This window comes from Hermetia illucens, chromosome 2 (genome assembly GCF_905115235.1).
Source record: "Hermetia illucens chromosome 2, iHerIll2.2.curated.20191125, whole genome shotgun sequence".
NCBI lineage: Eukaryota > Metazoa > Arthropoda > Insecta > Diptera > Stratiomyidae > Hermetia > Hermetia illucens.
This window is the reverse complement of record NC_051850.1, coordinates 16,079,452-16,097,891: the sequence shown is the minus strand read 5'-3', so window position 1 is coordinate 16,097,891 and position 18,440 is coordinate 16,079,452. Positions and strand designations below refer to the sequence as shown.

The 18,440-nt window shown below is 44.0% G+C and overlaps 1 protein-coding gene across 5 annotated transcripts in view; it reads right to left on the bottom strand.

Moving 5' to 3' along the window:
* LOC119648013 overlaps positions 1-18,440 on the bottom strand; it is a 416,281-nt gene that overhangs the window by 185,742 nt on the left and 212,099 nt on the right. For all 5 annotated transcript variants that reach the window (XM_038049415.1, XM_038049416.1, XM_038049417.1 and 2 more), the window contains 2 exons: positions 4,830-4,950; positions 4,213-4,752 (listed from right to left, as the gene is read on the bottom strand). In XM_038049415.1, the coding sequence (XP_037905343.1) occupies positions 4,213-4,752; positions 4,830-4,950 (661 nt within the window). The remainder of the gene's footprint in view (positions 1-4,212; positions 4,753-4,829; positions 4,951-18,440) is intronic.

The window sequence follows — 18,440 nt, the reverse complement described above, 5'->3', positions numbered from 1 at the left end:
AGATCATGGCTTTCCTATCTTATACAGGTAAGACTGAAAACCTTCATGCCCACTTGGGAACTATGTAAGGAAATATTTAGTCTCACCTTGATTCCGATTCAGTCACGCACCTAAGTTGCTCATGAGCCGCGTAGTCCCTCTGCTTCTAGTCTCATTTTGCCTAGAAAGTCGCCGCGCATTTAGTATACGTTCCCGTTCTTAAAGAACAACTACCTCCCTAGGCTCTTCTCTCTTGTGCTTGTATATGGGCTTACGCTCCTTAGCAAGAAGGACAATGCTATAGGCAGATACCACCCGCAAATTTTCCCATCTTTTTACTTGTGCAACATGCTTACGATATACCTCCTTGCCCTGAGGGTCAGCGCATACTTCTGCTCTGCAGAGCAGGAAATCATTAGCCGACTTAAGGCCGAAACTCCAGTTGCCGCCTTGTCCGCTGCTACTTTGATTTGCCCGAAAAAGTTCATCTTTGAGTGAATTGTTAGTCCGAGGTTCTTTACCGTTGGTTTTGACTCGATTGTCGACTCGTCGAACGATATGGAACGCAGGATCGGAGTTCTCTTTTTAGTCAGGATTACTACTTCGGTTTTTTCTAGTGCAAGGTTGAAACCATGGGCAGTCATCCATCCGCTTACCCGTTGCATCAATATGGCAAGTCTGCTTTGCGCCTGTTCGAGAGTACGTCCAACAACAAGTGCCGCGACATCATCTACATAACCGACCAGGGGCGACTCTCGTAGGAAGCATTCCAAAGGTTCGGCCCTAGGATGAATCCCTGCGCTGCTCCCGACGTAACTCCCATCCCTCTCTGACTCTGTAGCGTCTCAATTCTTCAGATAATCGTTCAATATCCGTAAGAGATAGCTCGACACGTGGAAAGAATTGTCTAGTGTGCCTAGAATGTCTTTCCATCTTACGGAATTAGAGGCATTTCTGACGTCAAGCATTACGGGGAGCACAACTCACCGAGCTCAACGGCTGTGTGCCTTCGCGTGATGAATGGCTTCCACGGCTTGCATGACAGCATCAATTGTAGATCTTCTTGCTCTAAAGCTGAACTGCCATGGGGATAAGCCTCCGGCAGCACGTATCACTTCAGCAAGTCTACTTCTGATGAACTTTTCGAGCACTTCCCTGACAGTGTCGAGCATATCGATCATGATACCTTCCCGAAGGGATAGATCCATCCTCTCTCAAGCTTCCCTTATGTCCATTGATACGGTGATGATGAAAGCAACAGAAAATAGTTCAGATATAAGTTAGTAAATCTGTGCATTCTGTAAGCAAAATAATTGCTCCGAGAGCAGAGGTTACCTTCAAGGAAAGTGTTAAGCCTGGCTCTGGCCATAATCTTAACCAGTTTAGCGTAGAGGCTAAGAAGGAATAATGGCCTAATGTTTTTGAAGTGAGCCTATGCATTATCTTTTTTAAAATGCGACCCAACTTGACTTTAGGAAAATTTTCAGTTGGCTATAGGTCAAGCAGGATGTTTTTCAAAATTTCTAGGAGCACGCGATTGGCCAAAGGACTTGTAGACGTAAATATTGAAGATCCTATCAGACTCAGGGGCCAACTGTAGTTTGTTCGTATCAAGAGCGCTATAGAGTTACTTAAGCGGGGAGGGCTACATTATATTCAGTGTTCGGGGCCTTAGGAGGACGTTGAGAGCGCGTAGGTTGTATATGCTGTAAAAAGGGTCGGCTTTCCTCGTGATTTCATTCCACATATTCAATGTTGCTGTGAAGGGGTTTTGCTCAGTTGATTTAGTCTCAGGATTCATTCGCGTTGCAACATTCAGTTTACTATAACCCTGTATGGCCCCAAGCCGTTGTTTGCCTTTTTTCATCGCAGTGTAGAAATAGCCGTCATCAGTGAACCTTACTACAGAAACTTTGACTGTGGTATATGGGTAACAGATTTGACTGGTGAAGCAGCGATATGGGTGCGCCATCGTCAATATACCATGGGACTATCGGCTAGTGGCTTTCTTTGGACCGCATATTAAATGTCTCTTGTCTGATTTTGAAGACATATTAGACAAATTTGTTTTCGATGAAAATGACAGATTCCACGACAGCGATTGTTCATGACTTTAATGCGCGGTCCTTAAGCGGGGCAGCAGAGAGATTAACGCAAAGGTCATATTGTACTAGAACATATATGAATACTTATTGGAAAGGACGTCTCGTTCAATTATAGATCTGATTTTTGTTAGCTCTACCCCAGTGTGTAAGATGTCCTGATAAGTTACGGGGATTACAGTGAACGCTAGACAGTCACATTTATTCAATAGCGAGCCGCAGGGCTGGAAACTCAGACGCCCAACACCAAAACCGGAAAGGACGTCAAGCTGGTCTGTAAAATTATGGGGGGGGGGGGGGGGCAAATATTCACGCAGGTGTGGGCTATACCAGTCTGATAACGCAAGTACCTCCATGGAAAAAAATTCCCATACAACGCTAAATTGTGCAATGTGTCCCTCCCCCAACGTTCAATGGTGAATTGATTCACCTTGGATCGAATTGCGGCTCAGCTAGACGAGTGGCTCAGAGGGCGATTGGTACGTAAAACCGTGGGGACAACGAATAGAATTGTTACGGGGCGACTCAGATGCCATATATTTCCGTAGACCACGTACTCTAATTTTTCCTTTTTCTTCAGCATTTGTTCCGTTCGTAGGCGGAGTCAGCTCAACCCAAGCACTCTACTCTGTTGATGAAAACGAAAGAAACCGCTTGATAGCAAATTGCAGATGCAAAACCGCAGGGGCTCTCATCACAAAGCGCCACGTATTGGAATTGTGAGTCACATCATTACCAACAATCCGGACAGCAAACTCTTTTCTGAGTATGTCTGCAATAAATCATCCATGGTGAGTATCGGTCTAGCTGAATGTAGACACATCAGTTGTAGATGAGGCGCAGTCTCTGAGATCTCGTCCCTATTTCGGTATTTCTTATTACTGATTTTGGAAACGTCCTTGCATCGTAAATGGAAGAACCGTTGCAGTCCATAGGATTTTTCTTCGTTGCCTTGGGCTACCGTTAATGGCCGTGGTGCGATGGAGAAGTAAACTCAGAAGAACCCGTCTGGCTTGGCAAAAGAAGGAAAGGAAAGGGACATCGGCAAGTAATTCCGTTGATGGGACATTTATTAAGTTACCCTAGATCAACCAAGGATAACTGAGAAGCAGCCATATATAGAGTTGAGCCAAGAGCCAAAACGGACTTAAGTGAATAATTAATGGTAACGACATCAAGAATGGAGAGCAAGACATAAAAAATTATGAAAATAAATGGACGTCAAGCAATAAAGACAAACAAATGATGTTTGTTCAGAACTTTGTTAAAAAATGTCCAACTCTATTCTCTCAGGATACAGAAAAAGGAAACATTAGACGAGTTGTCTCCCGTCATAGAGTATCAGATAACTAAGTCAAACACAAGAAAATCATAAGAATGCAATCCACTTCGAAACGCAAGTAGGGATGAACCATTGAGGCCGAAGTAAATATATTTTAAGCCAACAGTTTCCGTATTCTGTATTAAAGTTCCATCTCATACGTCATCTAATGCCGATGAAGAGAAAAGAATGACAACAACTCTGCAAATCATTTGAACTAACAGATCATCCTTTGACAAACAGGTAAGGAAGGACACCCATTGGAAGTTGGGCGACAATACCTGACAGCATATAGTCGCAAAAAGCTACAAGTCGACAGAATTGTGGAAGGTAATCCTACAGCCGATAAATCTTAAAACAAATTTTTGAGGCATACCAACAAAGGAACGAGAAGGAAAACGCCATTCTACAAGGCGGAATAGGAATGAGGCTTAGGAGTACTTGGTTTATAGGGAAACGACGTATAACCCGAAGTGGAGCTTAGTCGGGCACAAAGTTGAGAAACTGATGTATCTCTATGCGACCCTCCAGAAAGAAACTGAGAGCGGGAATAGGATGTCATCCACAGGTTCACTAACTAGAATGCTGGTTCCTACATTGAGCGCCATTTGTAACTAATATTAAAGTGGAGGAGGCTAAAATGGTAATCCAGGTTGATTGTGGTCAACCATGAGGTACCAGGGTCGCCTCCTTAGGTCAGTAGTATGCGTTAGCTCTTCTGCTATTTCATAGATCAATTAATGGAAAATTTTGGAATAACTTTCGTCACGGTTCTCTGAAGATAAGGCATGGATTAAAAAAATCTCTTACCTGTATTACTTGATTTCCTCTCCTCCGGATTCTCCTCATCGCTATCAATATGCGGAAAAGACCCGCCCAAACAAAACACCGGTTGACCAGGCGTAGGTAGATTTTTCGCATCTGCTGAGGCACTTTCACACGCGCTCGTTTCAAATTTAGTCGAGAACCGTCTCAAAATATATTTACTGTTCATCATTTTGCCTTTTGTAATCAAATCACTTCGTTTCAAAACGCACTTCGGTGAATTAGTCACATTACCTTCGCCAATATTAGATTTTTGACGAATTCCTTCATTTCCGTTTGAAGTATTTGCACTATTTCCCAAATTATCTAGAGTTGAGGGATATGAAAGGTCATTAAGTGGGACACGTCCAATAACGCGTTCCACACTGACCAGTAAATTTTGTAGAAGTTGAGGAAGCTCGTCCGCAAGCATTTCTATGCTGAAAGGACTAAACGATGTTGAAGTTGGATCGAGTATCCGACAGGTGATATCTGGCTTGGGTGGCGAACGCCAAGCTATACACAATTCTGGTTTTGAATTTTCAGCTGAAAGGTGATAGGGGGTTAGTTTGAATGTTGAAGTTTTTGTCAACCTATATAGGGATGAACGCAATTAGACTTACCTGGCCTTGCGCATAAGTAAAGATCGTGATTTCGTACAGAAGATTCATCTATCATTCCCAAGTGGAGCACAACAGCGCCTGAAGATAGGGCCAGTGGCCATCCTTTACACCAAATCGTATCCTGGAAAAATGAAAGGCAACTGTTAGTGTTCTTTCAATGTAGGGAATACTTATTCATTTCAAAAATAGTCAAGCGCAGGTTTTTGGCAGACTGTATTTTACTAGTATTAGTAGTAGTTGCTGCTGATAACGAACTAATAATACACGAAATCTATTCTTTCAAAAGTGTTTTATTTTCTCATCAATTCCTAGAAAAAGTCAGTTTTTAAATCGGCTCGTACTACAATGTTGCAGTAGGCCCTTTACTAAGGGTTTAGGGTGAGAAGCTGGTCTTCCCCTAATTTCACTATCTAAGGTGACACTGCCCCTTTTATTATCGTAATTATCGAGTCTTAGTGAATAATTTTCATGTTCCCAGCTGCACCGGCGCTCATTCATTTTATTTTGGAAGTTGAAGCTCAGACCTTAATTCCAGGTTGACATCATGACATCCACGAAGAGCGGGCGTTTTTATTCGAGTTCAAGTTTATAATTTTTATTTTGACTTTCAGCTTCTTATCTAGTGTTTTTGTGCCGATGTGCTTCTTGAAGGTTAGTCAACAATCCAGTTGCATGCCGAGATATTTTGCCTCATTCACAGCAACATTTGCTAATACAAGCAATTTTGTCCCTTCAGGATGGAAGTGACGTGACATCCAGTTTTCAGTCCGTCCTGATTTGAAAATGTTTCATGCAAGCTAAGCATGACATACTATCCGGAAAGGTCAAGTTAAGGCCAGTTAGTAAATCCTATCTTGTGTTACGGCGTCTAGCCGTTTCAGCCAGTTGAGAAGGAACTTCACCGGATGTGATACGGATAAGAACCGTGGCGAAGTGCTCTTTCCACTTCCTCAGCTGCGCATCATCGTGGATGAAAAGTCGACGTTAAAGGTCTTCACAGGACCATCCAAAGATTTGCGACCATATGCAAACTCTTTGGTGATTCGCTGCAGCTGTTCATCATCCTGGATGCGAAGTCGACGCTAATGTCATTCCCGTGACCATCGAAAGACGGAAGACCACATGCGAGCTCTTCCGTGATGCGGTATACACTTCTGAGATCGTTATGTTCTGCGGCATCTTTCGCTTCTGTGACCAGCGAAATATAAATTGTCCTTTTCTCACGCCGCGCACTACATTCAAGAACCCGGAATTTCGAAGTTTGGGCGCGTGACGCCCGCGATCATTCGTAGCTGTCTTCAGTCCTTTTTCTGCACCGATTCGCTTCCACGATTCCGCAGTCAGCCACATCTTATGACGGGACGTGGCGCCGAAAAAGGAGCAATTTTGCTCAATGTTCATCGCCTTTCTGTGGTTACTCACTGTATAATATTGAACTAGGGGGTCTCACCGAATATTGCCGGTGCGGACGAGGTCACCATCAGGAGCGTAATGTGCATTTACGCACAAAATGTCGGACTACGGTCTCAGACAGACTATCGGCTAAAACACCCACCTGAAGCCTCCAGGACTCTGACCCGGACCCGTTTGACACATTATCTCAGACCAGGCCTATTCAGTATAGGAGCAAAACCCCTTGGATTCCGGGAGCCTCAGCTACCCTGGTATCTCTTTTATCGATCGAAGATACGTGGAGTCGAGTGGCACGTTAACTCGCCTCCAGTGTCCTCGCTCTGCAGCATGGCCTCAATTATGGCGTCCCGGGACCGAAGGCACCCTCCCATCGAAAGCTGATTGTAATGGCGCTCACACCTTCTACAGAAGAGAAAGGTGTGGCAAACATCATCCATCAGGACCTTGCTATAAATACAGTCAGGTGACCGTGGTTTCCCGATTGTGTGCAGGTAAGATTGAAAATAGCCGTGTCCACTCAGCGGCTGGGTTAGGCAATAGTCAACTTTTCCGTGCTTTCGATTGAACCACGGTCGCACGCCTTTGATTAGATGCGCGGTACACCTACCTCTCGATTGTTTTTCCCGAGATTGCCGTCATCGGCTGGGAGTACGGACTCATTCTTTACAAGCGACAGCTTTATTATTTCTCTCAAGGATAGTTCCATGAGCCGCCCCTGATGTTACCTTTATTCTGCGCTGTCCTTGCGGAGCTCATAGAGTAGGGCACGGTCCTTTACATATTCCCTCAACATCCACATTAGGTAGCCTGGAGAGTGGAAGCGATTTTCAAGTCCCTCAAGCATGTCGCACCATCTCGCAGAAATAAAGGTGTTTCACACGTCGAGGGTCACAAGAGGCACCACCCGCCGACAGTGGCGACTGTGTGCCTCAGCCAATTTTACCGCTTGGACCATCTCCTCAATGGCATTAATTGTGGATCGCCCCATTCTAAAACCATATCGTGTTGGTGAGTATTCTTCCGCAGCACATATTGCGTCAGTCAGTCGCGGCTTGATGAACTTCTCAAGCAGCTTCCCTGCCGTGTCCAACATATTGAGCGGGTGATACGCTGACGGCGCTTCTGAGCCGCCTTTGCCCTTGCTTAACAGCACAAGTATCGCAACCTTCCAGCGGGAGGGAAAAACACCCGTTGTCAAACATGCATTGAATGCACCGAATAGTAAGTCCAGCTTGTATTTACAAACGAGTTTCAATACTTTGCTGGGAATAGCGTCCGGTTCTGGTGTTTTTTTTTTTGTCTTTCATGGACAGGACCGCCTAGACTAGTTCCTTTGCAGTGGAGAGTTGGCAATCCTCAGTACTCACTCCTTCATCGACAGCGTCAGTTCGGATGGAGTGGACACGAAAAAATGCTCTGGTTTCTCTTCAGTGTCGAGTAAATCTGATGAGGCTAGGAGACAACAGGAGTACGAAGCTTTGATCTACAAATCAATCGCAAGATCTATGCTATGGTTTGGATGTGAAGTATGATTCCTCACGGAATCATCTGGGAAAATGCTGAATGCATTCGTGTTATCAAGGCGAAGCGTCGTGCGGCAAATCAACTAAAATTATAAACACTACCAACTATTTAACAATTAAGAAGTTCATCAATTAGAAGTTGATGAAGGCAGCGGATTAGAAATCGGAGGACGCAATCGGAAAATCTAGACGTTTGGAGGCAGTGCATTTTGGTCTGTAGAATCTCAACGATGATTGCTTCAGTGTGCGATTTAGAGTTCTTCTACATTAACGGAGACCAGATTATCTTTGAAATTCATGATGAGAACAATCATGATTGTAGAATAATTCGGCGTAACTAGGGCGTTATCGTAAATGATTATCCAACAGAGAAAGCCTAACAGTCCAAAAAGGAACTCTTCAAAAGGGCCTTTTCTAGTTAGGAGAATAAAGGCGCAGATCCCATGGCCTTGAGATCTTGGACAAATCAAGTTAGTCATTGATTCTGCATGTCTGTGGACTTGGACCCCTTGAAAAAGTAATTTGTTCACGGTGTTGCGCAAGTCTACCTCCAAAAGCTTTTCATTGAAAGGATGTTTTTCGAGGACACCAACTTTGACTCTGATTCCACATAATTCTCCGTCCTTTAGCAAAACATTTGTGCGACTTGCAGACAGGACCTGGAAGTGAATTCCACCCATAAAATGGATTCACAAACGAATTGAAATATCTGATGGTCTTACTACTTCTCTCGTCAAAAAGCTTTAGAAGGATCCATTGCGCAACGGATGTAGGAATACCTAAGTCATTTATTGCTACAGTACCGACTGACTGCCTCTAAAATTGGCAGCCTGGACGATAGTGGAGTAGGCAGGGCCTTAGAGAGAAAATTCAGCCCCCGGGGTGAAAATAATGCGGAAAATGAGACCCGGGACGGAAATTATAAGGGTTTCGGATGAAAGTTGTGCGGTTCCCCTATTATCTCTTTTTAGATTGCAGTTTTTTCTATTCCAAGCCCCCGAGAAAAAGCCGGGCCCGGGTGAGATCCCCCCTTTCCACCACCCGGTCGACAGACTTGGGAGTAGGAGTAAAGACTTCCTATCTTAGAAAGGAGAAAGTCCAAAACCAATTTTGTTAACCGAAATATGAATTTAAGTTAATCACCAGAATGCGGACAACATGGATTCAAGATGGTTTTTTTTGCAGACCTAGTTTCAATACGGCACATGCGAGTCGCCTTTTAAACCAAATCTTATTGAACACGCTCCTATCTGGTGCGATATCTACTCCAACCATTCATTGATTTTTTTATGTAATTTCAGTTGAGCGTATAAATAGTTTAACCTTGGCAAATTTCCTTTTCAGATCCATCATAAAATGATTAATTTCACGCTATGAATTAATTGAGTGCAGTGACACCTATTCTACCAATATTGATCCCGAATGAATCAAACACGTGTTGCTCTGCTCCAGCAAATCTCTGTGTTATTTTAATCCAATTTTACAGCTTGGATTAAGAGGTATTTGCTAAGTATTGCTGATTTCGAAAAGATTGCCATAAAATTGACGTACTTTTTCTCCATAGCCATTTAGGTACAAATTGTCTAGACGAATTTTAATTCACTGTAAAAATGGTATCTGGTGTCGTTCATTAAATGCTCCCCCGGTGTTTGCGCGTATCGAAAATTGCACAATAATTTCTTCTAGCTGTAGGACCAGATCAATTTCTCTCCTTATGTGCTTCAATCAAAAATGTTTCTTAAGCCTTTATATAATGTAAACTGATAGCAAGCATGTCGACCATCGTCATAAGATTAAGTTGTAGAGTATTTCGTTACACGTCCAAGAGACTGGTGGCCACTGCATCTTTAAGATGTTACCGTATTGAACATATTAGACATTAGATACATGACTAGACCGTTACTTTCCAAACCGTAACATCATTGGATAAAATGTAATGTAATCCAAAACACGCGAATTATGGTAACTTGTAGATACATTTCTTCTACATTTTAACTTGGCTTTTGAATAAATTAATTAAAAGATTTCCGTTCATTGATAAAAGTTTGTTTAATTCTGCCATTTAGATACTAAGTCACGGATTGTGTTATTCAATCAACCATGTCGATTGTACTTTTCCCCGTAATTTTGAATAAATTTCAAATTTGTTTGCACAGCATTCATTCGGTTTTCAGTAGGTGACAATAGTTCTCCTTCAAAATTGGCTTTTATAGGTAAGTCACTCGTGTACCACCAAACTCACCTTTGATTGAATTTCTCATTCATTTCAAGCCGAAAGAGACAAATTTGCCAGTGAATCCACCCAAAGGCGATTCACTCCTCGCAAATGGTCCGAAAATAACCTTGACTCCGATACAAGCAGATATCTTTTTTCCAAACTTCTATTATTCCCATTTTGGCAGGTGACGAGTAGATGATAAATGGATTATGTCTACAATGGAATTATTTCACCAAATATTCAGCGGGATGCCGCCAAGTTTTGATGAGTAATGCCTTCGCATGGTGTGACGAACGCTGTCTAGGGATACCATCTCTAAGTTAGACCGATAAAGATCGATGGTTAATTTTTTTTAACAGAATTTGGCGTGGTGGAGGAGGTGGTATCTTGGTAGGCTCATTAGATATTTTTAGATTTGTGTTGCAAAAAAACTAAGGCTGAATGAGGCGCTAGATGCCCGTCAAGTTTACGAGTTGTTTTTCACAGTATGAATTTCAGTTTGATTCATACACTGGCCGTCAGATATCCAGATTTTCAAGCAAAAAGTTAATTTTTGTACAGGTATTGATCAGATCCTAATGGAGTAGAGTGATAGTCAAATGTGAGAAGAACTTCTATTGATGTAGACTTACAAAGTTGTATTTACATATTGGCGCGCCAAACCTTGGCTTTCTAGATGAACAGCCCCTTTTTATTGTACAAAGAACCGTCCGACCTATCTACTACCATAGGATGGATCAGCGTTACAAGTGAACAAAACTGACTATTTCGGGTTCAAATAGGTGATATCCAGTTCAACGAAAATACATAGATTTAGAATCTTGGATTAACTGTGATGGGAAGCCTAAGAATGCAGTTTTTATTCGAGTCGATATCTGCCTATCTGTCTGTCTTTTTTTGCCGATGGAATGTGAAAAGGTTCAAAAGCTACCGCATGCCCCTGCCACACGTGGGACTCTTACGCACTAAAACACCTCTCTCTCCTTCCACTCTCCCCGAGGAACTCTCATTTGGTATTAAGCCGTGGGGCTGATCAGAATTTATTCTGTCCTCGTGTTAACATTCGTGTTCTTTCGGCTGACTTCTTCCTGCCTAAGCTTCTTACCAATGATTGCAATCATCTTTTCGACTTCGATCCATATCCCCTTCGCTTTCACCATATCTTCCATTATATTTCCAGGTGTAAAGTATTCCCCGGTTGTAGCTTCTAATGCAGACCTTTGGACTGCGAATCTCGGCCAATGGGGAAAAAACATGTTCTGCGTACCCTGCAATATTTGGGCACTTTGGGCAAATCGGTACAGATATGCTCGATAGCCTCCGTCCCCGTTCAAGAATTGAGTTAGGTCGAAACGTACCTCGCCGTGGAGTCACTCGATCCATTTCCGGATATCCCATACGATTCTGTGAGTCCAGCGGTCTTTTTGTGACTCGTCCCATTTCTCCTGCCATTCCACGACAGTTTCATTTCGTGCGAACTGTAAAGTCGTTGTCTTTCTTTCGCCATCTCAATCGGGACCATTCCTGTTATCACGCAAGGAGTCTGTTGTAGATGACTCTCTCCATCATCTTCCCCATTGTATCGAAGAGGCAGATAGGATGATACGACGCTGGGTTTCCAGGTGGCTTGCCAGGCTTCGGAAGCAACACCAACTTTTGCGTTTTCCAGTGGGCAGGGAATATTCCTTCTTTTCGGCACTGCCAGTTTCAAACCTCGGTTGGGGATGCCATCCAAACCTGGGGCCTTGTTGTCACCGAACCTACCACATATTTCCCGCAGCTCCTCCACAGTTACAGGCGGTATTATGCCGTCATTTAGCTGGACAAAAATTTGTCTTCCCCTATTTTCGTGGTGAGGGAACAGAGCGGTAACAATCGGACAGGTCACCTGGGGTGATTTCCGCAGCCTTTTCATCACCATTCTTTTTATTTATTTATTTATTTATTTGGTCGCACAGCTGTTTGAAGCAGTTCTTTTTGCTCCTCCGAATGGATTCCTTTAGGCGGCCACGCAGTTGCTTGTGTGCCTCCTCTCGACCGTCGCCACCGGGTTTTCCCCTGAGCCTCTGGCAAAGCCCCCTTGCCCGTTCCACCAGTAGTTTGGTTGCCTACTGGGGAGCAATCGCCTTCTGGGCATAGTAGCATCGCATGCTTCCGTCACCCATCGAGTGATCTGGATGGCTTTCTCTCCGGCCGTACCATTCAGGGATATGTCAGATTTGAGCACCGCGGAAAACGTGTCCCCCTCGAAAGCTTTCACTGTCCAGCCAAGCATGCCACCCGGCATTCTGCGAAAACTTTTTTTCGAGCTCGATCCGCCCTTGATATCTATGCAGATTGCCTGGTGGTCGTTGTGAGTACAGTCCTCACTGACATGCCAAGCGATTCTACTGGCTAAAGGGGCACTCACGTATGGCAGATCCACTATAGACCCCAGGCCCCTTCCCCGGAAAGTCTACGAAGACCCAACATTCGCCAGTACCACGTCGAGCTCCACGCTTCGAGGAGAACACGTCCCTCACATTAGTTATCCGGCTGCCCCGTTCAGGAGCCCACGCATTGAAGTCGCCTCCTATTATGATCGGCCAACGTCTTCTTGCATCCAAAGCAAGAGCGGCAAGCATCCGCTCATACTCGAGGAGTGTAGCGCTGGGTGAAGCATAGCAGCTGTAGATGTGGATGCCCTTCACCTTCGTTCTGATGAAGCCCTCTTCCGGGTGCTCCATTATTTCCTCGAAGGCTTGTTCTCCACAAGTCCACAGCGCCGTTTGGCCCGTTTGGTCTTTGACCCAAACGCTACCACCGTGGTTTCGGTATGGTTCACTTAGTATGACCACATCGATGTTTTTCTCGCGGATGGTTTGCACGAGTAGATCCTGCGCCGCCTCGCAGTGGTTGAGGTTGATTTGTATCAACCTCATTTGCAATTTGTGTTAAGGGCTCTCCTGTATTCCGGGCACCTGCTGCTGCCAGCAATGTGCCGATGGTCCACATCCCCTTTTCCTTTGCACAGTAGACAATTTGGGTCAGCTCCGCAGTCCTTGTTGATATGGCCTTCCACTTCGCATCTGCTGCATTGCTTTGACCAGTCATTTGGGCTAGTGCATGCCTTCGCAATGTGACAAAAGCCAAGGCATCTAAAGCACCATTTTAACGTCATCTGTTCCCTAAGGCGACACATAACCCAACCATTCCTACTCTCCCTGCTGCAAACAGTTTGAGTGCGTTCTCCACTGGTAGGCTGATGGTGGCGGTTTGTGATCCCCCATAGGCTTTCCTTAGCGTTTTCACTACTCTTGTAGTTCTGCAAGAACTTTTTCTCCAACGCTTTGCAAACCTCCTCCTTCGTCGTGATTTCATCTATATCTTTGCAGATTATAGTGATCTCCGGCCTGCTAGCTCTTATGTCGGCTTCCTGCCCTAAAGTCTTCCTGATTTGGCTTAAGAATTTGTCCGCGGTTATATCCTTGGATTTCTTAAGTTCCAACATAAGATCTCCCTTCTGGGACCGTCTAATGCGGCTGACGTTGTCTCCCAAATTGGTGAGTTCGGAGTCTGCCTTCACTTTCCTGAGAATGTCGGCGTATGACCCTTCGCCTAGTTTGGAAATGAAAATCACCTCCGGTCTTATCTTCCTCCGATCATTTCTTTTCCGCGGTTCTACCTTCCTCCAAGCTTCCGCATCCGCCTTTGAAGGTTCGATCCCTTTTCTCGAGGTAGTCACTGAAACCTGTGGTCTATTATTACGGCTAAGTACTTAAGTGCAGGCTTGGGATGAATTGTTTGCGTTCCAACTTTGATCTTCATAAAGGGCACTTTCTCCGCTTGGTAATAAGTACTACTTCCGTCTTACGTGTTACGACCTGTAGACCGGCATTTTCCAACCATGATTTAATCGCATAGACTGCTTTATTTGCATAAAGCTTGACTTCTTCGAGAAGGCGTGCAGCAACCGTCACACCAATATCGTCCGCGAAACCAATGGAGGCCACACCAGTGAGAAGGTCTAGCGTCAGTACTCCGTTATACATAATAATCCACAAGAGTGGCCCTAGGACAGACCCTTGTGGAACTCCGCTTGTCGTTTAGTATAATTTCATTCCTTCATCTGATTTGCAGCACGGAACTCTATTACTAGGAAATCGGCAACGATACACACGAGGTACTTCGCCACGTCTAAATTGTTTAGGGACTCAAGTCTTTTGCTCCATCTAGCGGAATTGAAGGTGTTCTTCACATCGAGTGTGATCACTATACAACATTTGTCCTTGTCGAGTGCTGTCTTAGCTGTGTTAGCTACTAGGATAACTGCATCCATTGTAGACCTCCCCTTTCGAAAACCGAACTAATTCTCGGAGAGACCGCTATCCTTTTTGGCAATTGGAAGTAATATGTTATAGATTACTCGTTCGAATAGTTTGCCAGTATTATTTGGAAGGCATATCGGCCTGTAAGGCGAAGCTTCCCCCAAAAGTCTGCTTGGCTTGGGGACTAGTATTAATCTCTGCTTCTTCCATCGTGTAGGCAATGCTCCTGCTTTAAGGGATGTGGTGAACGCCTCGGCAAACATATTTTGAGCTATTTTCACTGCTGCCTTGAAAGCTTTATTGGGGATGCTATCCAAGCCAGGTGGTTTATTTCCAACTATTTTTTCCGCAGCTTCGACGACCTCCTTTTCACTTAGCCTGGGAACTTCGGCGGTGTCTATCTCGACAGTGGGAAGTTTAGCGGTACTAACATTCTGTGGGAAAAGATCCGTTACTATTCCATTAAGCAGAGTAGGGGAAGAAATTGGTGGGGAGCGTTTGCCTTTGACTTTCGATGTTATTGTCTTATAGGTGCCATCCCAGGGGTTCGTGTCAGCTTCCTTACCCAGTCGCTTAAAGTGTTCGTTTTTACTTTTTCTTATGGCCACATGTAATTTCTTTCGAGCGTTTTTGTATTCTTCATGTAGCTGCTCGTATCCAAATCCGTTTCTATTCCGCTGACTGTGCCTTCTGGCCTTGCGGGATTCTCCGATTTCAGAGTTCCACCAAAAGTTCGGAACTCGTTTCTAGGATACAACACACCTTGGAATAGAGGCGTCACATGCTCGCCGCAACTTCTCGCCGATCTGTAAAGCTTTATCTTCTGCTGCGGAACTTCTTCGAAAATTTCTTTGTCAAACTTATTAGCTGCCCACCTTTCAGCTGGTTCCTCCTATAGCTCGAATTCTGGATGTCCATATCGCTACTTTTCCGCTCTTATCGGCGACCCAAACTCCACTGTCTGAATTTCTGTATTGCTCGCAGATAATAGCAACGTTGATTTGGTTTTCCAATACCGTCTGGGAGAGCAGGTCCTGAGCCAATGGCTCAGGTTTAGCTGTAGTGTTGATTGCCTTCCTGAAGCGTCCAGTTTCCGGTTTCCCGACTTGATTAGTCCTTTTCATAGATCGGCACTTGAAACAAGTCGTCGGTTGTTCAATTTTCAATTGTAAATCCACCTTGGTATCCAGGGAAAATGTATTGGATGTCATTTTCACGAATACTGTTTGTGGTACACCAATCTCGAATAGTCACCAGCGAACAATTTGTTTATGGTAGTACACGCTAAACCAGTGGTTCGTTTTCTTCTCGGAGTCGATTACCAATATACCATTCGTGGAAGACTTGATAATATCCCCTCATTTTCTTCTGTACAGTGTTCCATCGAGGATCGAACTCAGGAGGAAGAAGGACCAAGCTAGAAAGTAGAGGCCCTCCTTTGCACTTCCGATTCACTATGGATCTTAGGGGTGACGAGTCTGTCAGAATTTGGTTTTGTTTACGTAGCAGTTGATTTGTGTCATACTGTTTCCCAAGTATGCTTGGAAATTGAAAATACACAAAGACTATCTGTTTTCATTCCAAGACTCACAATCTAGTTATCGATCTGGTTATTGGAGCACGAACCATTTCTATGCAAAGTCAACGATGCGCTGGAGTCTGCCATTGCTTTCTCCATGAACACCATGACTACAACTTTGGATCTAAATGCTGGTTCCAAAAACAATGGCGACAACTTCGAAAGGAATTTTGCGTAGTGCCAAGCATTTTTATTTAATACGTTCAGGGGATACTTCTAATCCAGGAAACGAATGAGCTTTCTTATTTCTTAGGATTTCAAGGGGGCGTGTAATCCTGAGCTAACAAACATTCCTGACTGTCAACAACCGCATGGAACATGTTAAATGGACGAGTGAAAACCTTCGTAGCGTCACTCAAAAGGAGAATCAACACTAACAACGACGAAGCTATATGGGTACATATCAGTCGCCGATCCGGGGTGGTGCGCCGTTTTGATGCCGCAATGGGGCCGCCTCCCGCCTTATTTTTGTATGCATTTGCAAGCATCTGGCACCAGAGGTCTCGCGATCGGGTTTTTTTTTTATGTATGTATGTGAGACAAATCCTTCTTGACTCAGCGCAGGTGGTGAGCCTGCTTTAGATGAAAGTTATGAGTGTTGACAAAAGTTACTTATTTATGTCTTCCTTTGGTAGCCTTTATCCGGATGGCTGAACTGGTTAGGGCGCTGGGCTGTTGTAGCGGAAGGTCTCATCTCATCTTGTTGTTGGTAGAGGGATTTGTCGTTAACTCAGCTTTGAAAGAATACCAGGGTCAAATCAGGGTAATAATCACAGTCAAGCGCAATGCTGACCACATTGCCTCCTACAGTGTAATATAGTGCACCGATCTTGAATGAAGTACTCTAACAAACTTCAAGGCTCTGATCCACTATGGATTGTTGCGTCAACGATTATTATTATTTGACTGCCATTAGAGAGTGCATCATTCCGAACATGCAATGAAGCCATGACTGCATATTGCAAGGCTGCCTTACGTGTTTTGCTCACTTTGCATTGAGAACTAAGTAGCAACACGATACTTCAAGTTTCATTTGTGAATTCAAATTTATCCGCTTATTGGTAATATACTCCAACATTTCTAGCCAACCAACCAGCCAACAACATCAAACCGCACTGGTGAAACAGGAAGAATAAAGATAGGAGACTACAACTTTGAGATCGTTAATAATTTCTCCTATCTAGAGTAAAAAATCCCAACCGACAACAACTACGCTCGATGAAAACCGCGCACGGTTGTTGGTAGCCAACAGAGACTATTTCAACTTATAAAAACTGTTTCGCTCGAAACGTCTCCCCATAGGGTCAAAGCTCTTACTGTACAAGACTACCATTTTTCCCAGTCCTTATATATTCCTCGGTTCTTAGCAAAAAAAAAACCTGCGAACTCTTGGCCGCGTTTGAAAGAAGAATCCCCCGAAGAATTTTTGGTCCTCTATATGAGGATGGACGATTCCGTAGCCTACATAACGGCGAAATCTATGAGCGATACCATGACCGTCTCGTTGTGGGTCAACAGGTTGCCGTGGGCGGGTCACTTAATCCGTCTGGATGAGGATGATCCAGCCCGAAAAGACTATAAGGGCAATATCTATGGTAGAAAAGGAAGACGAGGCAGAACCTGTTTGAGATGGAGCGATAGCGTAGGTGAGGACGCCTGACAGCTGTTAGGGACATCGACTAGGTGGACCTCGGCGAAAACCGGGATGTCTGGAGTTCCTTATTAAGACAGCCCTAGACCGGATACTGGTTTTTGCACTTCGATGGTAATGATGAATTTCTTTATTTTGTCAATGTTATCGTCAATGGTAGAGGTTGAAGGCCGTCCGGAAAGAGATTAATCTTTCGCCACTTTACCCCTTTTTGAATGATTTGTACCACTCGTATGCTTGCGTTTTCGACATAGATAAGTCACCGAAGGTCTGGTTCAACATTTTCAAAGAATCAGCACAGAAATTTTGTTCTCAACACAATATTTGAGGCAAACTGTTTGTTCAACTTTTTTATTCATAGTGAAATTCGCAGAATACTATGAAGGTAGACTGACAGTGACAGCTGCTGTAAAAACGCAAGGTGACAGATCGCACTCACTTTTTTTGGAAATTAAGGAAAGTTGTACCAACTTAAGGAAAAAAATTGTTACCGATTCCTTTTGAGGGATTATTTTGACTTGCCGTTTTTGGGGTACTTTTTATACAGAAGGTAGATCGATGCTGGAATCAAGTTGGCCGTTTAATCTAAAATTATAAAGCCGACTTCGTATCTAGGGAAATTGTATTGGATTTCATTTTGGCGAATACTGTGTGTGGTACACAAACCTTCTATACTTTTTGGTATTACTCGCTAAACCAGTGGCTCGTTTTCCTCTAGGAGTCGATTCCATTCGCGGCAGATTTGATAGTATCCCTTATTTTCTTCTGTACAGTGTTCAATCGAGGATCAAGCGCAGGTGGAAGGAGAAGGGAAATCCTTTTTGAAAGTAGATGCCCTCTTTTGGACTACTGATTCACTATGGATCATACGATGACGAATTTGCCAGAACTTAGTTTTGTCTTCTTTAAATATAAATAGG